We start from the raw sequence: 25,800 nt of genomic DNA on the forward strand, positions 1-25,800 counted from the left end.
ATTGCCGTACATTACTTACGTCATTGCTATACAGTCACCACAGATGAACTTCAAAGGGCAGTACTCCAGTGTATCCTGTGTTGGAGCTATTAGTTGCCTGTCAAGGCAGAACAAGTTCTAAGAAACACTGGAATTTGATCAGCCTTTTGCTGCAATCCCCAGAAAAAAACTCCTCAATACCATTACATGCTCCATTGTTCTTAACATAACAGCTATCATAAAAACTGATAGTAAACACTTAAAACAAATATTAGGATCCCAAATCATTTAAATACCATGTTAAGTCATGAATTGACTTTAGACAATGGTCAGATGATCCACCTTATAAGAAACTTGCAATTGGAAGCCCCTGTGTTCCTGAGGGCTGGCATTTTACAAAAAAGAAAAATAATAATGTTTGAGTGCTAATGATAATATGAATACTCGTACGATTAAGGGGCTGGATATTTGAGCCTTTAGGCACTTATCTAACACCATGTTATTTGCATAGAACAGAAGTGCTCCGAGACAGGGATCTGTGTGTATTTTGCTTCTGTGTGTTTTGTTCATACTACAGATCGACCTGAACCACTACGTGAAATGCAAACAACAATAACGCTCAGCCTGCACCACGCAGGTGGATGTGTGTTGTAGTATGAGCAACTACACATAAAAGACATGGGGCTGTGCCTGCAGTGAGGTGGGAACAGGAGAAAAATCTAACTCCTGGGGGAGCAGCATGCAAATAGAAGAAGAACAGTTTGGACACAGGAGCCTGGTGGTTTTTCCGCGCAACAGAGTGTTGGGGAATCCTGTGTCCTAGCTGAAAAATTCTGTGAGGGAAGTGGGTTTCCTCATTTTGCTGTTTCAAAAGATAGCAGTTGCATTCCATATTTTATGAGTTAGAGGAAAATGTCGAACTTGGGAATGCTGGCTACAGACATTGTTTTTTCTGATACACAGAATAATCCCCAGTGATTACATTTTCCTGGTGCATTTCCCATTGGGCTGTCCAGACTGGAGGCCATGGCAGATGGAGGAGTAAATAGGTCAGTGAATTTTGAATTGTTCCATCCCCTGCTTTTTCCAGTCTTGTCGGACTTGTCTATTTTTTCACAGTCTTTTGGTTTTCCAGCATCTGAATAAAAGCCAGGGTCTGATATCCTACAGCTGTAAAACTGTCTGGCCTTCCAGGAAAGAGAAACCTCATCTTCATAATTGTTTCCATCATCATTGCACTGTAAGATAAGGTAGTGACTGATGAACTAATGCAAATTTCATTGATATTTATATCTGTGATATCTTTGTGATTTTTTAAGGATCTGAAATGGAGACTTTTAAGCAGAGTTTGGAAAGAACTGTTTGTAGAGTTAATTAGAGGAGAGAAAACAAGCACTCAGGAACTTATGTATAAAATCTGAAGAAATGTAGATAAAGAACTTTAAATGAGATTAAAATGAACTCAGGACTTTAACAACCATATTCACATTCATTTTCACCTTCATGGGACTGCCATCTCCATTAGTGATATTATCATGGCCTGCCAGAGTCAGAAATAGAAACTGTTTTTCCGGTCAGTTACAGGGTTATCCCTGGATTGTAGTTTTATTTTAATTTCAGTTATTTACTTGTAGCTTTTGTGCTGCTCTTATACACCAGGAAAATGTGTGCAGGCTTCTCTCACAAAGCATGACTATCTGTCCTAATTGTTAGTCTTGGAAGTACTTTGCTGTTACATTACAAAATAAAGTTAGTTCCAGTGCAAAGGAATTTTACAGATTTGTTTGGGAACATAAAAGAGTATTGAGGAGTGGAGGAAATAGCTGAATTTGAGAAAGACCTGTCGGAAAAATCTTAAGCTCTTCTCCTGAAACATTTGTACCATTTCATGTTTCAAGTGTCACTGTTGAACTCGGTAGGAGTGGTTGCACTTAAACCCATATGTACTTGTTTGCAGTGTCTAGGCCTCAATTTGTAAAAGGCTATTGAGGAACTCACTGAGCTCTTGCTAAAGAAAAGAAGCCCTTAATTGAAGTAAAAACCCTATGCATTTGTTGTATTTTAGAAAATTCTGTAATTCCCCAATTTTTTTCCCCGTGTGGGGGTGGTTTTGGTTGTTTTTTGGTTAGTGTTTACTTTCTGTGCAAGTATTTGTCTGACTGGTAGCTCAAATGCCTTGAAGAATTTGAGTGGAATGCTTATTTACCATGTGAGCTGCTGTAGGATTAACATGGTTCTGGTGTTCAGATGGCTCAGTGCATGTGACTGGACACCCTAACAGATGATGATCCTGGTCCCCAGGTTTGCAAACCTTTTCTCCATTTGACTGATACAAGTACAGCTCTTCACTGTGTTTTAAATCGTTCATCATTGTGCACTGTGAATATTGTATGTCTGAGAGATCCAAAATTATGTCAGTCCTATTGGTAAGGAATTACTCTTGACTACTTCCTTTTGAGAGAATTATTGTTTTTTGTTTGCTACCAAAAACTCATTGAGCCACATTTTGCCTGATTCATTTTCTGTTTGAGTTCCCTTCACAAGGTTTTGTGTAGGACTCTCTCCCCCTCCTCCCATTTACCAGGAGATAAATGCCTGCTCGCAGCTCTCAGTCACTCCACATCAGTTTTCCTCACAGCTTTCCCTGTTTGTCCGGCTCGTCAGTCTGTCTGGGATAATGGGTATTCTTGCAGAGATTAGGTTTATTATGCATGCACATGTAAGTGAGGATGACAAAGTAAAGAACCACTAAGGACTTGTTGTATGAAGATGGTCCTGAAAGAAGTAATTAACGGTTATACCAGTAAGGTTCTTGAACTAACTGTAGAAACGGCATTGGAAATTGATCTTTTTGTCTGTGAAAAAGCATAGCTTGTCTTTTGGCTTGGATCCGTGCAGTACTGTAAGGACAGGAAAAAAGATCCCTGGAGCTGTTTGTTTTTGCAGTTATTAAAACCGATGAGCTCAGTGTTTGGAAATGCTGCAAAAAGGGAGAGAAGACCTGGAGCAAAGCAAGGGAAATGCATATGCAAGGCAGAGAGAAGAATCTCAGTCTCGGGCAATCCCAGATAGTCGGTGCCACCTAGTGGGAGCTCTCCAGAAGACTGAGTAGAACCAGGCTGCTGCTTTACACCCTAAAGAAGTCTCACAGAGGTCAGGCCGTGGAGTAAAGCAATTATTAATGAGGGTGTGGGTGCTCAGCAGCATCAATAAGCAAGGCAGGGAGTGTGTGAGATGAAGGCAACAGCTGGTGGACCGTGTGTGGGTGAAAAAAGTAAAGTTAATTAAGTCTCTGATACAGCTCCGTTACAAGGGGACTCATGTCTTTTAGAGTTAGCTAACAAAAAACACCCTAACAACACTGCTCAGTCAGTGTAGAGGAGCTCTTTGCCTGTGATATGACACAAACTAACTGGAGTATTGCTCTGAAAGGTTAGGGAGAGACAAGAGACAGTGTGCACATGCATGATTTGTTAATCATACCTGAATTGTAAGTGCTTTGAGGCAATGGAGCTCGTAAAGTTTTACAAGCATTTACACAGCACATTTACACTGTGAATAAAGAAGTGCTATGGCTGCTACTAAGAATCTTGGTAGGGAATACTGCATAATAAATAATGAGCCTTGAGAGTAAAACCTACTCATCTGTGTTATCAGACGTTCTTGTGTTCTGGCCATGACGATGAACAGCCTCTAAGAGGCATGAAGTCCAGCTCAGTGCATGATTTTTTGTTTGTTTGTTTGTTTTTTAATTTTATTTGGTTTGCTTAGGAAATGATGCTAGTCAGGCAAGGGTGTTGTGTTTGCGTGTTGTTCTCTTTAAAGCCTTGCAATTCATTCGCTTATTCAATCAGACTTATCAGAGGGCAGCAATCTCAGATATTACATTCCTGAAAGTTTCATGCAAATCGGTGGCTGGGTAGAGGAGAGTGAGCCATGGGGGAAAGGCTGAAATGTGGTATCAACTAGGGTCTAGTAGCATGGGAAAACACACTATAAATATTGGAAGCACAGGAAAAGCTACCACTACTTTTCATAGTAAACTATAAAACACAAGATTTTCAAAGATAAGCTTCTGTTGGAACTATTTGTTTAGGCAAAAGTAATAGAAAACTGGTAGTAAAACAGGAATGTGAACAGGATTAGAGTATTAAGCAGCATCGGTGGTTTTACTCCTGATTACACTCTCTGAAGTGGAATCACATTGCTAGAGCACAGTTGTCATCATACCCCAGCACGCTGCCTGGTACCATGGCACCATTTAATGCTACAAAAGTTCTTAGCTGGAATACATTTATATCCTGGCAGAAACCCAAAGACAGTGTTTGTCTTACCTAGATTCCTCTTGCTGTTTCATAGTAGAATAGCCTAGTATACTGTGAACATATTCTTGCTATTTTCCGCTCATTCTATTTTAAATGTAAGATAACCTTGTCCCCAGGTGGTGGTTCAGAACTACAATATGTGACTGCCAGCAGACTGAGGAACTGATGGTCCCTCAAGAAGGTGCCCTGTGATTTAAAAGAGGGTGGCAACGCATATAGTCCTAGGAAGAACAAACAGGAATGGACTGAGCTCCCTATCTCTCTGCTGCCCCTGGGATTCCGTTGCCTGTCTCGTCTCCAGGCTCAAAGGGGCTCTCCCTTCCTCCCCACCTATTCAGCCCTTGATCTGAAAAGAGGAGGTTTTGAGTCACGGGGCAGTTAGCCTTGCATCCGTAGGAATCAAAGTTGCATTTACCTTAAGTCAGGCCAATCCTTGAGGAGAAGAGGGGGAGAGAGGGAAGGGATACCAGCAACCCAGTGGCCCAGATCACTGGTGACAGTCCACGTGTTTCAGCAAATATCCCAAATCCCCACAGCATCAGGTACACTTGGGAACCTGATTCTCTGTTGTTTCTCTTTGGATATTTTGTGCTTTTTGGAGTCTCACTTATGCTGACCTGCTAGACGGCAGGGACATGAGATTTTGTAAGACTAGTTGTACACGCATGTTATTTCTAGCATGTTGTGTATTATCTACTCTTCAAAAGGAATCTCTTCAAACAGCCCCACAGAAGTTCCTGTATTTAAAAATAGCAACCATAAAGAGCTTGCATTCTCCTCTTGGCTTTTCTTCTTATATATTGCACGATTCAAGAAAAAGCCTGAACATATAGGGAGGAAGTGACACAGACATATCGCTGATGATGAGAGCACTAAGCAAATGGAAAACAGAAAACAGAAACTTGGCAGAAGCAGTAAGGAAGATTAAAGTACATCTGGGGTAGAGCTGTGTTATTCCAAGGGGTAAAATAACAAAAACAATTGGAAATCAAAATACATTATTTGATATTTTAGCATTCAAATACCAGCAATGAGGAGAGTGAGTTTGCCAAATTTTGGTAAAATAATATTTTATTATGGTGAGCTTTCTACAGTGACTCAGGTAAACTTCCTGGTTGCTTAAAATTAACTTGTTTTATCTATAAAGTGCCTCAAAGAATGGAGAAGACTGCTGCAACAAAGCAACATGGCTTTTGAGTTCATGTAGTACCTGTAGAATAAACACACTGCTAGGAAGCTGATGTTTTTCTCCAGTTTCAGATAGCAGAAATGTCCAAATCTGAAGGTTACAGTTAGGTAAAATAATTACTGACCTCCTCCCTTTAAGAATGGTTGATTAGAAGTGCAATTCCTCATCAAATCAAGTATGCATATATATTTACCCAAGGTCTTCACTTCTCAGAAGAGGAGCATAGTATGTAATGCATATTATGTATATAAAACAAAGACTTGCATTCCTACAGGCAGTTTTCTGGGTGACATACTGGTTCTATTAAAGTCAACATCCGCTTATTGAATATAGTGTACTCAAGATTTCACTTTTACTTTCTTTTGACTTCACAATTTAATATGTGATTACTTTGTTTTGACTTGACTTATAACCTAATGCATGACTAATGCTGATATGCAGGATAAAACTTCCTGTTAGAGTAAATCCCAAGACACTCTGGTACTTTTATTGTCAATTTGGACTCACACCAATGTTACAGTGGAGAATTTTTTCATCTTTATTTCCCCAGTAAAAGTAAGAGGCCCCAGCTGAAATATGACAGCCAGACTGCATTTTGGAGCAGTTTAGATCCAGAGCCAGACCTGTATTCTGCAGTCCGAATCTTTTTCTAATTAAAATACACTTGATCTACTGTTACAGTGTTGAAGAGCTTTTGAGGTCAGACTCTCCCTTTTTCACTTTTGCAGGATATTTTGAGGAAAGAGGGTTGTCTGTGTTTTGGGACACATAAATGAAGTTTGGTTAATAGATTATAGTAACCATAGACTAGATCACATTGTACATTTCACACTCCACTTTGATTTGCTCGTCCTAAAAAAATGAAATTTTTACTGCATTTATCACAGTGGCATTTGGAGACATATTAGGTTTCAAAGTGGGCTTACTGAACTTTCTGAATCTGTCTTTTTTTTCTCTCAGGTCAGCATACACTGTCTTTTAGGGCTCTGTTCATGTCTTTCAGTGCCAATTTTGAAACTAGTTCAAGAAGTAGGTTTTATACGATTTTTTGAAGACATGAAGCCTCAGGATCAGTCAGGATTACCCATCCTCTTTGGACACATCACTTATATCCAAATATGCCAATATTTCTCTATAACTATCAAAGGCACACAGCCTGGTCTGAAACAAAGTGAATTTTTAAAAATGGAAAATAAATTTCAATTTTTTGAGTGGGAATGATGGTATCTAGGCTATTTTGCTTGGAAACAGGTTCCTTTCCTTATTTGAAGGGAACAGCTAAAACCCTGACTTTAACTAGCTTCACACTGCTAGCAATGTACTTTATACAACTCACTTCAGAACCATGCAAATATATCATGTTAGCTCATTTGTGTGTGACGCAACACACAGTTGAAAATGTCACGTTTTGCAGAGGCTGGATGACACTCCATAATGTCACCTGAGGAAAACAGTTGTCCCAGAAGAGCAGGATTTGGTTTAAACTTGATATTTGGCATATTAACTACCTTCTCAGGCAAGCTAGTACTCCCACAAAATTCCTGCTTGGTGAATATTGGCCTATAAACTTCATGGGATAGTAGAGTGCTCTGGGCGACCTGCATGTGCATGTATGGAAGCTACAGCATCTACCAGGTTGTTATGCTGGGTGCTGTCGGGGGACCAAAGCACAACTGGGCACACACCTTGTTGCAGAGAGAGAGCAGGCTGCCCTAAACACCCCTCCATCTCTGGCTTCTCAGGTCAGATCCTCAGAGAAAACCTAGAAGAAGTTGCTTCAAAAGCTAACCTGGAACATTAACATTTCCTGGTTCTAATAGACAAGTTGATTTCATGGCTATTACAGGTTTTCTCACTCTGCACCATCTATTAAGTTCTCACTGTCCCAAAAGTACCTCTCTCTCTCTTTCTGCTGCCACAGGGTCAAAGGAGTTTGTCTCTTCCATTGCTTTAGCCTAACCCTAACATCCGTTCTTCTCCCAAAGTGCCAGCACCCTCTTTCTCACAGTAATTCATTAACGTAGTTAAGTAAACGCCTTCCTTAGTGTAGACAGCTGAAAGGTGTTGGTGCTTCTGGTTTAGCACGTGAAGAAAATGGAAGACATGCAAGAATGGAACTCAGTTAAATGAGAAGTAGTAAAGAAGCAAGCACGTAGATATTGTTTGCCTTCTAAAAGGCACATGTAGAGTGTCCTCTGATGATAAACCTGCAAGTGGCATATGCCCAATATTTTTAGTTAGTACAGGATTTCTTCTAGCAATAATAAACACTATTTAAGGTGCCAAAGCTGTTACTAGTCACAACTTCTCTATGCAAAAACTGCAGAGTGTGTTCCAATTGGTTGGTGCTTACCCAGATATTATGCCAAGACTGCAAAGCCACAGGCTAATGATAATAGTTGTTTTTTTTTTTCACTTACAAAGGAAATTGTGCAATTAAGCATACGTATAGCAGTCCTATATAATAGGAAACTTCACCCAAGAGATCTGGTTGTAGGTCTTGAAATCACTGGAAATCTTTTTAGTACTGCATGGGCCCCAAACCCTTTATTTATGAAACAGATCCAGAACATGCATCCAAGCTCTCTATCCTGTTTCCGTGCCATAGTGCTTTGCTGGGACACAGTTTAAATTCCTTTGAACTCAAATTCTCCTTGACTACAAGAAACATTGACTGGGATCCTGCCTTTAAAAACAGCAAAGTAAATGAGCCTCTACGCTCAATCACAAATAGTCAAGCCTTTGTTATCTGAGCTGCTTTTAACATAAAGATCTCCTACGCGAAAAAAGAACAGCCTATTTGTCAAAGCTCTTTTCTGAGATGGAGGGATAAGTCTTGTCAGAGTCCTCAGCAAGGCAGTGTACAGATAAAACTTACCTGAGAGATGGCAGATGGAGGTTACAGTCTTCTCTGAATCAGGGAAAGGAAGAAGTCAACCATGGCTTCTGCACACTACGTTAATATCCGAACCACTGGGCTTCTGACTGTTTTGGATACCATGTTGAAAAGTCCTGATGTCATCCTAAGCCAGATGGGGATCGTACTGTAAATCTCCAATTTTTGTAGGCTGGGGGAGAGTTTCTCACTTCAAATAATAAACTGCTTTTACTGAAACAACCAATTAGGAATATGCTCCTGCCAATTTAAGTTCTTTTCCTTTGCACCTAAAGATTGAGCCTGGAAAAAATGTTTTTTTGACGTTGTACTTCGGTTATACTGCTTCTCTGCCCAATATCTTATAAATACCTTCTGCCTTGAAGTTTATGCAGACTTTACTTTGAGGCCATATTGACCCCTGAGATCAGGACCCTGATGTTGAACTGAAATTGGAAAAGGGATTACAAAAACCAGGGTACAACCACTTCATTTTGGACATGATAAATGTGCAGTAAAGAGCTTTTAACTAGTGTATCATCTCCATCACTAGAGCCCATTTAGTAAAGGCCAATAATACTGATACAACTGAAAAGAAGAGGATGATGGGGGAGACAAAAAGAAGAGGCAAACAGGCTAACTGATGATACCCAGCTGATTAGTAAGCTTTTTAAAAGGAGGAAAACACACTAAAAGAATCCTTACTTCAAGTTCCCTGGTGTGTCTTATTTTCTACATTCCTTCTAGAACACAGCAGCCTTCTGGACAAAGACCACCTATGTTATGCCATATTATATGTTTCTGATGCATATTCATCAGCAAGAAGCTTATCCAAGCTTTTTTAGGAATCTCCATTTGAACTGAGAGGCACGTGACCTGTAACTCCATCTTTTCATGGCAATAAGCACCACAAAAGTAAATGACTCAAGTATATTTGTGGCAGTATTTGCAGAAACAAATCCAACGAATCCTTCTTGGGTTCTTAGTAACCTCTCAGATGCTGAATAATAACTGCTTTGAAGTGAGTACATAATCCTTTTTGGGGGTTTTCAATGAAATATGACTTCATGTTTCAAGATGTGGTGGTGATATGGAAACCTCTGTATGCAAATCAACTGCACCAATTATTTTGTGCCGATGAGAAATTGTTTTACTTTTGAACGAGACAAGAAACACTGACTAAAGTACAGTCATGTTATACGTTAAAAAGGAGCAGCCAATTTTAACACCTTGTAATGAGAATATATAGCGACAGACATATTTCTTACAAGTACAGCCTGGTGGTAAAACGGTGAGATGTTCTGGCTCTTGATTAGCACAGCACAGTTCTACTTCCTATAGGTATGTGCGCTGTCATGATGGCTTGGCTGCTCTTAAAACTACTCAGGCATGGTTCCAATGTTCATTTTTACCTTGTGTTTATCCATTACAGTATATGGATGGCACTGATGTCAACTTCTCAGCAAAAGCAGAGCATCCCTGGTCACTACAAAAGAAACGACTGATCCATCTGGCGCTTCTCTCTGACACAAGGTTTTTGCCAGTAATTCTGTTTGCTGCCATTCAGGCATCTGAGCTGGGAACCAGTTTGAGATTCATCCTTCCTCTCCTTTCTTCTCTCCTTGTTCAATGATCTTTAACTATGACTTCTTTAAATTTCTGTTCTATTTACCCTCTATGATTCCTCAACGGCAACAGCATATGTTCTGCTGTAGAGTACTGCTGTAAGGAACATCATCCTAAGGGTCAAGCAGGTGTAATTCTGAAAACACTGTTTTACGTGGCTGTTCAGTCAATGACACTTTGAACCTTCACTTGGGCCAGGGGCCTTGTATATTGTTCCTGTGGGCTACAGAAGACACAGGAGTAACACAGATGTCCTTCTGTCACAAAATCTAGTCCAGAGAGAAAATGGAAAGGTTGGACCAGATGACCTTTCGAGATCCCCTCCAGCCTGGGCTGTTCTGTGGGTGTTTCTGGCCTGTGTTGTCCCCTCCAGCCTGGACCATTCTGTGGGTGTTCTGTGTCTGTGTTGTCTCCTCCAGCCTGGACTGCTCCGGGGGTGCCCAGTGCCCGCACTGTCCCCTCCACCCTGGGCTGCTCCGTGGGTGTCCTGTGCCCGTGTTGTCCCCTCCAGCCCGGGCTGTTCCGTGGGTGCCCCGTGCCCGTGTTGTCCCCTCCAGCCCGGGCTGTTCCGTGGGTATCCCGCACCTGTGTTGTCCCCTCCAGCCCGGGCTGTTCCGTGGGTGCCCCGTGCCCGTGCCGCCGGTGACGCTGTGGCCCTGCCGCCTCTGCCCGCAAGATGGCGGCACCTCCCTGAGGCGCACGCAGCGCCGCCGGCTGCTCCCGCCCTGGGCCGCGCCGAGGCCGCGGCGGGCTTGGGGAGGGAGGAAGGGCTGAACTGGGCAAGGTGGGCTTTGGCTTCAGCTGTGCCTCCCTTTGCCTGAGAAAACGAAATCCTGTGAAAGCAAAAACCACCTTGGTTTAGTTTTCAGGCTGAGTAAAATGAAAAGTTCTCCAGAAGCTAACTACAGAGATTGAACTAAACCCCAAATATTCAAACTTCCTGAAAAAAAAAAATCCAGGTTACAGAGTTCCCTAAGGCAGCATATTTCTTTCAGGGGGATACCTGAAAGTGCTGGGTGCTGAAAAAGTCTCCGAGATCTTCATGAGAGGCTCTTTCGACCTATCCACCCTCCGTATTCCAGGACACCTTCGCGGAAAGCCATTTGCTCTCATCAACCCATCCCGGCTCCCTCGTTCTCTCAGGTGCCACAGGTCTCTTACAGAGGGAGAGCTGAACGGGTTCTGCTCACTAGGTGAGTTCCATCTGCCCTGTAGGCCAGCTGCTTGATGGCGTCGGTTCTCTGTTCCCCTCTCCTCACACACACTGCGCAGCTCCCGGTGTATGGGAAAAGAATCTGCGAGGTGCCGTAATGTTATTGCTTCTATTCTGCACTGCTCTGATCTGTTTCTAACAGCCTCAGTAAAAATTCTAGTTTAAAAAGTACATCTGTTTTCTACTGGCTTGAGCTGGCTTGTGGGTTTGGAGATGAGTTAATCAGTGTGCTGTCACCAAGGTGTACTGTCTTCAGAGTGTGACCGTTTGGTTCACACATAAATAAAACAGGATTTTTGTTTATTACAATCTTTCCATTATCTGCATTGGGCAGGTTCTGACATTTTACACGGGCAGTTTGACTGAAGAGGTTAGCTTTTTAGCTTAACAGCATTTCATCCTCCACAGAGTAGTAACTACTATATTGACACACTTCCACTTCACTTGAGAGTAGACTCTGTCCAAGAAAAATAAAAGCTAGCTGGGGCTACCTGTCCACATGTGTCTCAGTTTTATTTCAGAGCCACAAAAGGATGGTGACTAGGAAATAGGAAAAAAAAATCCTTCCCCAATTGATGGAGATTTCACCATAGAGTTCAAAGATGTTCACTATGTCACTAAATAAGAAACTGTACCTGTATGTTAACATTCATCTAAACTTTCCATCAGCTGATTCACGCTCATTAGTTACATGCCCTTTACTACCTTATCAAAAAGAGAGAGCATTATATTGTACGATACTTGTGCCTGGGGCACTGGCATGGGCCTGAAGATAACTATGTCCTATCTCTGCTTCTGCTTGACTTCGACACATTACATACTGCCTTTTTCTTCTCTGTGAATTAGGGATGGTCATTTGCTTCTTCTCATGTGTTGTTTATTTATACTATAAAAACTTAATCTCTCACTGTATGTTTTTTTCACAACTGATTTTGCCTCCGTGGGTATCCCTAGATGTTAATATAATGGAAAAAATATTTGACTGCTATGATTTTTTATTGGGTTGGTTTTTTTTTCTTTCTGTCTATAAATTGCTGATAACATTCAGGAGGACTTTTCCAGAACTTTAAGGCAGCCTTTGCCAGAGGTTTGTAAAGGATTTTGAGATCTGCAGGATGAACATGCTAAAGAAGTGCCAAGGGAGATGATAATAGCCTATGTTTATTACCTTGATACAATCCATAGTTTCAGTGGGAACAAGTCATAAAGTGCTTGTACCTAGCTGATGGAAACTGGGGTCTTACAAAACTTTCTAATTCCCTTCTTCCTGCCACACCGGCTCTTCATCCCGCTTTTCATTGACCTACTGTTCTCAGTGTGCTGGTGAGTCCCTTATTTTCAGTGCAAACTTGATTTCACATAGCCCAAAGTCTGCATTGTAAGTGAAGCACTTTGGTTTATGTTGCCTTGTTATTTTTCTTCATGGTACACCATGACACAAAGGTGGTTTTGCAAAGTTAATTGAAACCAACAGGTAACTGACCTGCACTAGTTAGAAATGACCTACTAGGTACCAATTTACTATACTTGGACTGCTTTTTTGGCTTGTACACAAATATTTATGGCAAATTGGTTTAAAACCTATTGTAACAGAGTTGCTGTGGCACTGTGGGATTATTTATAATAACATTATATTATATATATAATATTATAAATATATAAATAGAAATATATATTTTTATATGTTTTATATATTTATGTATATATTAATATAAATATATACATGCATTTTATAGATATAATCGCTTTTTATAATCACATTTGCAGAATTTCACCCCTTAAAATCCAGGTTTTATTTCACTAGTAAAAATGCATCTGTTCATTTCTGCTGAATAGACATTTTACCACTGCGCAGTCCCACGTTTACTGGGAACTTCTCAAACTGGAGGCCTTATTCAGGGCCCTAAAAGCAGAGGAAAGTGGAAATCTGTATACACGGGGGCTCACCAGGGCAGCACCAAACGGGGCTTTTGGTCGCTCACTTTTCTCAGAAACAGCTTTTATAGGAAATATTTGTGGAGGAAATATCCTAGTAATTTTAAAAGCATTGGAAACATATTTTTCTTTTCAATGGACATCTGTTGTGCTAAAGAGAAAACAGGGCTTAGAAAATAATGATGACTCTGTAGCTCCATATTATTTTCACTGTTTGTACATACCCAGAACAGACCGTATTTGTCAAAAGTTTTGCTAAGCATTAGTAAGTGTTGATGTAAGTACAATATGCTGAAGCATGCTTGTAGAAATCACATAATAATTCATAGAAATATAAGCAAAAGACAGAGCATCCACAGCAGTCTGGAGTTCACAGTGCTAGAAGGGAGCTCTTAGTTCTTAGATGAAATTATAAATGCTCCTGGAATGCAACTTCTGCAACTTTCGTTTGTCATGTCTAAACTCATTGACTGTGCTTTATTGGCAACTAAAAGCAAGTCAGTTACGGCATGAGGAATGTGCTGAACAAGGTCAAGAACATTTTAAGGCAGCAACTTTTTTCCTTGGTAACATAAGGCATAGAGGTTTCAACAGCTAAGTAAAGGTCAGGATGATTCAGGGTCAGCCTTAAAAGCGCTAGCCTGAAAAGAGTCATAAACACACAATGGCCCAGAATTTTCTACTGTTCAACTGTTTTTATAGCTGATTACTCCAAAGTGAGCATAGGTAGTCAGTAATCATAAAAAGTCCTGTTGGGTTTACACCTGAAGGGAGGAGAACAGTGTGAAGGTTTTTTTGAATATCCATTTTTTGGTATGTTGTAAACATGCCAGAAAAGCTCTTTGCAGTATGAAAATTTCTTCTGGAGTCCGGGAGTTAAGAATTCGCTGGACTAGGTAATGACAGTCTTTCTTACAGCTTCAACAGAAGTTGGACATAGTCCCTTTTTCTGGAAGATAAGATTATGGGCATTTTGTTTGTTAGAAGAAGAAATTTCATTGTGTGAGAGTAATTCATGTTTCCTAAGTATGCCACATTTCTTTAGTATGCCTTTTCTACAGTCGAAATGTGGCTGTGTCCTGTCCATCATCTGTCCTAGAAATGGAAAAATGAGTGACAGAAACTATTTGTTAAAAGTTGTTAAGATTATTCCACAAATGCTACAGGAAAGATACATTGTTTAGGTAGTTGCACTATGGTATATATACCTAAAAGTGAAATATACTGGGGAAAAAGAAAATTGGTCAATGGGGTGTGTTAAAAGTCTTTTATTTTCATGGATGCTTCACTTTGCCAGCTCTGATTTATAAATCTGCGGATTCTGGAACCCGAACTAAATATTAGTGGGACAGCATTTGCCCCATATAACCACATGCTAGAACTGGAGTTCGCTCAGCAAAACTGTCATCCCCCACCTCCAAAGATCAGATACTTTCTTAGCATCCTGATCTGTCTAAGGCTTAATAGAAAGAAATTTGTTTTACATATCTAAGGCTAATAAACCAAAATCATTGCAGTAGGGAACAGGTGGAAACATTCATGTTCTCTGAGGTTTAGACTGGTATATCACAACAGATACTGATTTCTAGAGATTGATAGTTTATTATTAGTTTATTTCTCATAATTAATGTGTCTGTGTGCTCACATGGACTTCATGAGTCACATTTCAGCTCATTATCTTGGGAAACAGACCTATTATTTTTGAAAGCCATCCAGTCAATAAATTAGCTTGGAATAAATGATAGTCCAAAACAACTTTTCAATAGATTGCTGTCATGCTTGGTTCCTATCAAAGAGAAGCCTGAATTTTTTGTCGTGACATATGGATTAACTGAGCCTTCCCTGCTGTGAGAAAACAAAAGACAATTGGTGATGCATGGAGCAAACTGATCTTAAAACAGAGACATCAACAAAGAAACATGACAGCATGAAAAGACAGAGTACAGTCTGCTGTCCACATTTACAAAGTCATTCTCTCTTTAACTCCAACATACATCTATTGTCTATTTTTCTCGAAGTAAGTGACAGTGTTCCTTAACTATAGCATCTCAAAAAACCCTGCACCTCAGACAGAAGTAGGGGCATGTTAACCAGAGTTTCCTTTGGTCTTGATCATGCTTTCATGCTTGCCTTTGAGCCACAATAAGCTCACCCAGTGTCAACAAGGAATAATTCTCCAAGCACAGTTCCTTTCTTTGCTCTGGCTTTCATTTGCTCTTCCACACTACTGAGACTATATGGAAATTTCAGTGTGATACAATAGAATAAGCTGATTTGTCGTATTTTCCCCTCATTATTTATGCATGAATATGCCTCTTACCTGATATAATTTTATTTTGTTCTGTTATACATACTTCTGATGTATTTAAGTAGCTCACTACGTACCATTTAATGTGACTTTGTAATTGCCAATTACATCTTTACGATGCATCTAGATATAATATGGAGGCATAATGCAGCTGGTTCTCATCTGGTGTAAGACAATGGCTCTGTGCTGGATCAGCTCACATCTTTCACCAGATACTGAGGATCAGAGGCTTGTTAGACTGTGGATGAGCGAAAGTCCCTGTTTGACAGCAGAAGTGACACAGCCATGGTGGCTTGCTGCTAGGAGTGCAGTGTCATGAATTTTGAACTTGTAAAAAGATATGACTTGTAAAATTTTGAACTGATATGACTTGTAAAATTTTGCTTCAAATGAATCTTGATCATTATCTAATGTTCTTGTTCAGGTTGAATTCTTGAATTTGTGTGTTGGATTTTACCCCTTAAGGATCTGAGCATTTTTGTTCCAGTGTCTTTAGTAATAAATGCTTAGGATTTTCTTGATTTTTAGAGGACAGATATTTTATTTCCTATCTCTTTAAAAGTATCTCTCTTCTCTGAAATTCAGGATATTTGTGGGAAAAAATTATTCGTCCATTGTGCAGTTGCTGTCATACTGACTATTGCTTTTAAGTGTGATTGATTCTTAAAGAGCAGCTAATAGAGCTCTTTGCCCACTATCCTCGTCATTGCTGTAGATAGAAAGAAACCTTTCAGCAAGATAAACTATTGTTTTTATTACACCTTGTACAGACTGTCATCAAAATAGGACCAGAAAGCTTGATCCTTCCCTTACTAATTCCTATTTACATTGGTAATTCCTCTAGCTTGTTTCTACGAGAAGTTGCTGGGAGAGGCTTACACAACCTTCTGCAGATGGAAGGACTGGAACCATCATCCCTTAAAACATTATCCCTTAAAATTATTCACAAGAAAAGCATATGGACTGTGTGACTTGCACAGAAACCCTGAGAAGCTAGAGGAGGAAAATGGTCACATCTTACTTTACCCACAAAGCCTTTAATTATTGATGAGATCTACCTGCTTACTTAACTCCCATAATGTAAATATACCCGCATATTGCATGCATTAATGGATTTGTCCTTAGGCCACCTTGGCAAGGCAGGGAGAATTTAAAGGGAAACTTGAAATTAAAACACAACCCCCCAGTGCTTTAGGACATTGAGGTGAAGTACAAATACTTAAATCCTGGCAGTACAGTGAGAATTGCAAGCCTAAAGCTCGTAATGGCCATGTTTTTGACAGTGATGTTTCCCTAATGCTTAACATTCTGTTTCAGCTTGTGTCCAGAACTGTCTCTGTCTTAGCAGGGCTCAGCAGCTTTGCCTGTCCCATGCTGACATCCCTCTGTGCAGACTGCTACCTGAGATAACCTCTCCAGAAGACATGGAGCCAGTATCTATCTTAATTAGAAATTATGCTGGAGGATACAGGTCTCTATTCTTGCCCAATATTTCAAAAGAAGAGATTTTTCCTGTGTTTCCTGTACCTCTGCCAGTCTTCCTCTATGGAAGCACGTGACGAAGGAGAAATAGGGGTGAGAAATTGGGGACTCCTGGAGAAATGCTGGGAGAAAGAGGAAGCCAAGACAGGAATGTAGCTGGGTGGAGCTGCTTGGAGCAGGCTCTGGCTCCTCAGTGCAGCGCAGTGTGGTGCAGGAGCAGAAGGAGGCATTGAGCTGAAAAAGTGATGACTTGGTCTTGTTCCCTCTTCTAAAGATTGCTGATTTATCTAGTGATCGCTTGATGTAAAGATCAGGGTAATCCCAGCCTGCAAATTCCAAATGGACATAGTTAATTTTTCATAGGCCAGTATTTAAGCCCAGAGGAAGGTGAGATTTAGGACACATCTTTGCCTTTTGTATTTTTCTATAGGATAATTTATATAGCTTCCTTCTTGGTGATGCTGAGGATCCATTTCTTCTCTGCTGCAAGATTAGGTGCTGCAACTCTACTTTAGGAGCTAAATAGCCTAAAGTTAATTTGTCTACAACTTTACAACTCTTCTCATGACTTTTTTCAGGTCACCTACGAGCTTTGAGAGCAAGAAAATAAACCCAATGTCCCATATAATTGTAATGCCTAAGCTATCAAATTCTGGTTCCTGTGCTGCATTTACTGACTTTTTAAGTAAGTGAAAACAAGCCTTAAGGTGGACAGAATAGTTTATCAGTTGATAATGTATATCTGAATGATATCACTGCTGTGCTGAACACTTAAAGAGAGCAAATATAAAAAACACCATAAATTTGAAGATTCCAGCTCAGTAATGCTGCAACAGCCAAAATACATCGTAGCAGTTCAGGAAGCAAATTCCATTTTCACTGAGAATTATAAGAAAATGTATATAAAGAGAAACTGCTTTTCAAACTAGATTTTAGTACATCACTGTAATTCCTAATAACAGGAGCAGATGTCCTGGGGGGCTGCTACCTAGTTCAACACACACATAGTTAAGTGACAGGGGAGGAGCAACACAGCTGCAGAGGCATCCCCCTTTATCCATATCATGTCCAGACCAAGCTCTGAATGTCAATTGCATATTGCCCTGGTCCAAATTATCAGCTATAATACAAGCTAATTGATGTTAAGTGAATGTTGCCTACCATATCAGGTTAATGAAATTAAATGTTTCTGTCATATTTTCCTACCATGAGTTCAGTACAAAAGTGGGGAAAATGCTGTTGCAAGGAATGACATAGTAGGAGTGAGATTTTGTTCTTCTGCAATCCTTTAGATCCGCAAAATCAACTTCTCAATTGCTGATCAATCTCCAGACTTTTCCCTGCATGCATCATTGCTGGAGATAAAGGTCTTGTAAAGAAAATTTAGGAGGCAACTTGCTGATGGTGTGCAAAGATATAATAGAACCTATTTTGTTCTTCTGTTAGCCCTGCAGTGCTAACCTTGGTAGATCTGGCTTATCGGTAAATATATGGTTACAAAAGAATGTTCTGCTATACTGAGAAGAAAGTTGACACATATTATTTTTCTAGTTCTAACTAAACTATAAAAGCTGATCATTTCCCATTGTCGGTAACATTGCAAATAAACTTAGCTAGCAGGTTTGGACTACCTTGACACCACTGGTGTAATTACCCATGCTATCACAGTAGATGGGTACATGCAAATTTGAGTTTTGAAATTGTAGTTGGCCTTTGCTTCTATTCAGCCTCTAGGTGTTTTTCTGTGATCTAAAAAAATATATTTATCTCCTAAGAGAAACCATCATAGCGTGCTGTAATGTCAGGGTTAGTTTGCCATTTTTTGGCTATTATTTATATTAGCATAAGGCTAAAGATCCCCAAGCAAGGTTCAGGATTCTATTGCACCCAAACACAAACCAAAAAGGTTATTCCCACTTCAAGGAGCAAAAGGCTTAGTTGTTGGAAGTCACTGAAAGTTAGTTAAATTGGCAACCTCCAAAGCTATTTCATATAGTTACTTGAGGCAGAACCCCATTTTTAGCACAGGAGTTACTAGAAAAAGGTCAATGTGTTATTCTTGTACCTGAGGCTGCAACACACTGTGGTTATAGTGATAGGATTCATAATTAAAAGGCTGAAAACCAGCTAGGAACGTAGGATTGAAAGGCACTGCCTGGTGACCAAATCCAGTTCCCTGTTATCACCTAAAAACATATTTTAGAATTCTTTTAATGAACTTACAAAGTTCCACCATGTAGCTAGTTTTTTATTTTGTTCCTATTGCTTGTATTAGGAAGCTAGTCCAGACACTCACTTGTTAAACAAGTAAAAACTCCCTCATAATTTCCTGCTTATACATATGTGTATGGCTAGCTTGGACTGGCTTGTTCTTACGCCAACATTCTCTTTTAGCTTTGCCAACATTCTTGTGTGTCCCTGACATTTATCCTGTCCCACCCCCCTTTTCATAGTGTGCTTTAAGAGAGCAGTCACATAACAATCCCTCTTTCTCCCCCAACCTTCATTCTGCTAGTTTAAACAAGCCTTGTTTTTGCTCGTCTAAACAGATCAAATTCTTTCTAGTTTCCTGGCTGCCTGTTCCCCTGTTCATCCTAATAGGCCTGCTCCATACCTGCATCATGTTGAATTCTTTTCTTCATACTCCTGAATAATCAAACTTGTATGTGGTATCTCAGAAGGCCTCCTAGTAGGAGCAATATATCTTTATTGCTAGTGCAGCACTATATTCTAGGAGCATACTAATCTTTTTTTTTTTTTTTTTTTACTGCCTCATCACATTACTGGCTTACCGAATCGTGTGAGTGACTCCATTTCTTCTCTTTGTGCATCATGGCAAATACAGCAAAGATTGTTGTTATTATTAGTCCCCAAGTGTATCATCTAGCTTCTTCTCGTTTTAGATTTCATCCATGTCTTACTTCAGCCTCAAAGTCATCTTGTTTTTCCAGCATGATATTCTCATTCTCTTCAACACCTCTCACCTTTTCACCAGCAAACTTCATGAGCTTATGCCTATCATTTGTGCCATGTGCAGAGATAGTACTATTTTTTTTCCCCAAAACTTATCCTTGAGAGATTCATTAGTGAGCTTCCCATAACTAAACAATTCCCTTTTGAACGCTACTCACCGTTATATCCTCCTTAGCTTTTATTGTACAGTAAGCTGCTTGAAGTTAAACTAATAATTTTCCACGTGTAAGAAATGCTTCACTGAAGTCTGTATAGATTAGAGTTTGCATCTAAAAAGACAATTATAAAAAAGAATATTGAGTTAGTTTGGCATGATTTAGCTTCATAAACTTTTTAGAATTTCATACCATTTCCATTAATCTTTAATTATAGTAACCTTCAGAAATATTTCTGATTTATGAATTTTAAGGTCAGTCTAAAAAGCTTGTAACTGCTTACATTGCTTTTTTTCTCCGTATATCTAGGTGCTTAATTTATTATTGTCTTGATACTTGAATTAATAAAACATGCTTGATTTGCAGTACTGAGTCCACTCAGTGCTGATTTTGTTGGAGTGAAGACTGCTTTTTTGACTTATATATTCTTCTCAAACACTTTTCCTGTAAATCTTTGTAGCAATGTGGGTTTCTCCACAAGTTAGTAATAGGCACAAAATTATTAGTTGGGGATTCCATTCCAACACCATTTTGTTGCTGTTGGATATGATCACAGTACAACCTGTTAAGCTGTAGATAAACAGACATGCAGGCATGTGTGAAATATTTAATTGCCACTTGCTTGCTGCAGTACTGTGCTTGCTGTTTCCTGAAGCATGGTCAGCGCAATTCCCATACTCAGAATGATTTTATTTGCATTTAGCAACAAATACTGCTGATGCTAATAGCTGTCTCCCTTAAGAATTTAAAAAGAAAGCTTATTAAACCGTTTTCAGTTCATCAGCTCCCTGTAGACAAGAGTGTTTAAATCCTGCCTTGTAATACGTAAATACCTATATATATGTGCATGGCAGTATGAGGTTAACCCTATATATTAAAAGAGCTGTTCCAGGATATGTATGATTCCTTGAGAGTAAAGGAAATGAAATACCTTTTCATGCATCATAGTTATTACAAGGAAGAGAATCCTCTATGCTTCCCAAATATCCATGATTAGGAGAACAGGACCTATCTGTTGCTAACTTTCTTAATAGTTCATTTATTCTTTTAAAAGAACTTGGTTACTAACATTTGATAGGGAAGTATGGGGGAAAGCTTGCAAACATCTTCAACTGCAGTGTGCAGGCATCATCTTCTAGACTTGACATTTGAAAAGAAAGCCTACTAAAAGTTTAGGAGTTAGGGAAGGTTCTGGAGCAATGTGCTTCAGCACCATAAGGGAAAAATATGCCTATATGATTTTTTTTTTTTTTAAATCATGGACCCTGATGAGTACTTTTGGAATGTACATGTTAGCTGAGGCATTCCCTTTCCTCATGTCTTTGGTCTCAGAGTAAAGTCAGACTGAGTGGTGGTGCTTAAACAACATGTTCAGGCACCTGAGTTTGACCCATTTTGATTAAAAACAAATCCGGATAAATTTTGGGGTTTGTAGATCACATGGGTCATTCTTGTCTATGGTGAGGGGATCCAGGAGGAGGAAAGGAGGAGAAAAAAACTTCTCTTTCTATTAAAATACAACAAATTTATCTGAATTTTAAAAGATGTATTTTAGTTCTTAAAACATCTGAAAATATGGGTCAGGTCTCGCAGTTTCTGCTCATTCAAAATACATACTGCAGTCCGTAAGTGTTAATAGGAGAAAAATAAATACAAAAATCTTAGAATTTTTTTGGCTTAGATTTCAGTTTCATCATTCCCATGAAATTCTGCTGGTTTCTGTTAATAGTTGGTAAATAAGTTTATAGTAGGTCCCTCGGATGAAAAAAAGCACAGACAAATGCTCCGTTATGCTATGGATACAGCACCTTTCAAAGGCCATAAAAACATGAAGAACAAGGAAAAAACTCTCCTCTTTCATTTTATCCTTCCCTCCCTCTTTCCCTCCAAGCCACTACATTAATTAGCTGTCTGACTGATTACTCAGTCAAGGACTTAAGAGATCAATGGTGACAGTAGCCAGGCAGGTAATTTAAAGCAAAAAACAGTAAAGTAATGCTCTAATGTCTTTCTGAGAATGAAGTGCGGTCTAGTTGTGTCAGCAGAACAGACAGAGAGGAAAGTTATACACAAAAACACGCTACTGAATTTTGGTTCTTCTGTGATAAATTACCTGAAAGTGTATTCCTGGGATTTCATTACCTCCTAATTGGAAGCAAACACACAAAGCATTTATTCCTTTGAATTTCAGTATTTTAAGTACTAGTGATGTGCTTAGCACTGTATTAGACAAAGGAGAAAATACAGGCTTTCCAAGCAGCTCACATCTGAAATACATGAGCAATTCCAAAGGGACCGGGAAACCCTGAGGAGAATTCTACTTCTGCCCACTTTTTTCTTTGATATATTTTGCAACTGCATTTTCCGTGATGTACATGAAAGTTACTAGTTTTAACATCTAAAACCCAAGTTTTGAGGGGGCTGCCTCCCCCAGAGGATAAATTAGAACGCTTGAAGTATTAGCGCTAGTTAAGACTGTAGTTTTACTTGCAGCTGTTGCTGGAGCGTTATTATTGCCTGTTTTGTGTGGTTGAGTTCATCCCTTTAGTATAGCCCTGACACTCACTGAACTATGCTATGAACTAACTGAAAAATTCATTAGGTGAAACAGACCTCTTTTATGCCATATTTTAATATTTTTTGCATTTATTTGTTTCAATTTTCTTAGAGAATAACTCTTTGACATTTCCTACCCTCTGGATAGATCAAGGATATTTGAAAATCAGATTGTGTTGTCTACCTATGGTTGGTTGGCTAAGTCTCAAAGGGCTCTCTGTATTTTTTGACTTGATGAGCCTTTAAACACTCCTAGCACGAATACCCCAAATTTGATTTCTGTGAACACATAAACATGCAGGTACTCCGCCGAGTTTTTGAATGAGTTGCTTGTTCAGCTGTTTGCAGATTTTCAGGAGGGTAATAGCATGGCCAAAAGAAAATCACTGAGAAAAGAATTGTTAAAAAATTTAATTTAAAAAAATTAAAACCCATTTCCTCCTGGAAAATATTTTGTAATATTTGCACTGCTCTGCAAAATAGCGGATTGCTCTGAAGTTTCTAAATCCTAATTCTTTTCTTGGTATTGAGGTGAGGCTGGAATAGCTCCATTAAGTTTATTTGAGTTATGTCTGGCTCTCACCTGTGTAGGTCAGAGAAGACACAAGTCCCCCCCAAATGTGTGATTTTAATTTGAATGTACATAAGTACACTAGATTACTCCGCTCATTGGAGTGTCATTATCCCAAATCCAGAAATAGATAAAAGTACTCCCAGTTGTTATTGCCTGCCAACATAAAACTTACTTTAGGATTATATTGTCAATAGCGTGTTCCTGCTAGGGTTTTGGTTAACTAATGCTAAAGAGAAAAGCTAAGAAATGAGATCAGCGGCCTTTATATAAGTAATTGTGGATGTGGGTAACATTTTATTTTCTCAATCAGATGTAATAGCTCCCTACAGAAATACATTCCTGACTTGAATATCAATGGATTTCCACTTGTTCTGTCAAAAAGAAATACTTTATTTGAACATTTTTTCCCTTTTAGAGAGACTGCTGTGGGGTCAAATTGTTCAGACCCTTTTTATTTTCCCTCCCTTCCAACCCCTCCCGCCCTCTCCTCTGAATGAACCCGCAACATCAATGAAAAGCCAAGTTCCTGTTATACCGGGCAAATGGGAGAGCGTAGTTGGTGACTGTTGGATTGGTAGGGTGGAAGTGACTGGGGAATGAGTAGGATCTTGACAGTAAATTCCCACGCAAGGCAAACCTCTTGAACCACACGTGCCCTGCCTCTCATCGTTGCCTGTACTGGCACCTGCGAAGCCATTCCCGCTGCAGGCAGAGCCACCGCGAGGGTCCCCGTTTCCAGTCCCAGCCAGGTTTGCCCAAACACACAGCAAGTTTGTCATTACGCTTCGAGCAGGGCTTTGGCCCTTGGTGGCAGCTAATGTCTGTGGATGGCTGTGCTGCTACCAAGTAATGGAAGAGGGGTCAGAGGGCAGAAATGCTCAGAAAGATAGAAACGAAGCAGGAATTTCAATTCAGAGCTAATGGATGGGGTTCGGAGGCTTCTATTAGCAGAAATTATCACCGTATTAATGTATTTCAGGCAGCATTTTTTACAGTTGGATATGGTGTTATTTTCCTAGTTATCCATTCCCTGACAAGTGGTTATAATCAAAAGCTGTCTGTGAGCACTATTATCAGAAACTTACTATTATGTGCTGTAGGAAAAAATATCAGGGAACAATGCAGTGCCAGAAAGCTATTATATGTTTTAAAGATCTAGTGCAACACCAACTATTTATTTATGTACTACTTTTACTTCCTGTGGAAGAAAATAATTTGAACTTAATTTTCTTGTCTTACCCAACTGCTTCAGAAAATGTACCTCCTGAAGTAAGTCCATAATTATGATTAACAACGCGGGCTAGATCCTCAGCTACTGTAAATTAGCATTCCCCCATTCATTGCAATGGAGCAATGCCAATTCATTGCAACAGTGTCGTGGTTTAACTCCAGTCGGCAACCAAGCCCCATATAGACACTCGCTCACCCTCGTGCCCGGTGGGATGGGGGAGAGAATCAGAAGAGCAAAAGTAAGAAAACTCATGGGCTGAGATAAGAACAGTATAATAATTGAAATAAAATAAAATAATAATAATAAATTGTAATGAGAAGGAAAACAACGAGAGAGAGAGGAACAAAACCCAAGAGAAAATAAGTCATGCAACCGTTCACCACCTGCGGACCAATGCCCAGCCCATCCCCAAGCAGCAATCGCTCCTCCCCGGCCAACTCCCCCAGTTTCTATACTGGGCGTGAGGCCATATGGTATGGCATAGCCCTTGGGCCAGTGTGGGTCAGCTGTCCTGGCTGTGCCCCCTCCCAGCTCCTTGTGCACCTGGCAGAGCAGGGGAAGCTGAAAAGTCCTTGACTGGTGTAAGCACTACTTAGCAACAACTAAAGCATCAGCATGTTATCACATTATTCTCATCCTAAATCCAAAACACAGCACTTCACCAGCTACTGGAAAGAAAATTAACTCTATCCCAGCTGAAAACAGGACACAGAGGAAGCTTCCAATGGCCTTGGTGTGCTGCTTTCCATCTTCAAGGGTATTAACAAATCTTCTTTAATACAATATCATACCAAATTTACTCTGTTTCACCAGAATGAACTTAAAAAAGGTATAAATCTAGCATTGTGTTCCTAAAAGTCTTTAAAATTATCTTGAAAGCAAAATTAATCCTTTCAATATATTCTGTTGATGAATTAAATCAACAAAACTGCTATTGCTCTGTCATGTGGTCTGGCTTTGTAGACCAACTTTATTTTCTTCTTAAATTTCATGTTAGCCATATACTTAAAAATATTACTGTAATTCTAGTGTAGCTCTTACTGCACATTGTGGAGGAAGGAACTCCAGTGAGACAACATAGAAAGGAAGTAATTACGTAAAAATGTTTCTATCTGCATAGTTGACTATGAAACATGAAGAAAAAAAAAAATCACAAACCATAGGGATTTTGAGGTTAAGGACATGAGTAGGCAATAATAAATTTCACACTTTTCAATTAATAAATCCTCAAGAAGGCTAAAGATTAATCAGATTAATTTGAGCAACAGAGTAATCAAAACATTTTTGAAAACATTCTGATTCAGGCTGGTCTGCCATGCTCTCCATCCAGTTGTCAATGATGGAAACGATGGTCAGAGACTAAGATTAGTGAAGAAACA

At 39.6% G+C, this 25,800-nt stretch overlaps 1 protein-coding gene across 1 annotated transcript in view; it reads left to right on the forward strand.

The window, feature by feature from the left end:
• The first annotated feature begins 982 nt into the window (after nucleotides 1-982).
• LOC142413014 (uncharacterized) overlaps nucleotides 983-25,800 on the forward strand; it is a 235,045-nt gene continuing 210,227 nt past the window's right edge. Inside the window, exon 1 of the mRNA XM_075509042.1 lies at nucleotides 983-1,028. Coding sequence (XP_075365157.1) covers nucleotides 1,006-1,028 — 23 coding nt within the window. The 5' untranslated portion in view covers nucleotides 983-1,005. The remainder of the gene's footprint in view (nucleotides 1,029-25,800) is intronic.

The sequence above is a fragment of the Mycteria americana genome, chromosome 7 (assembly GCF_035582795.1).
Source record: "Mycteria americana isolate JAX WOST 10 ecotype Jacksonville Zoo and Gardens chromosome 7, USCA_MyAme_1.0, whole genome shotgun sequence".
Lineage (NCBI taxonomy): Eukaryota > Metazoa > Chordata > Aves > Ciconiiformes > Ciconiidae > Mycteria > Mycteria americana.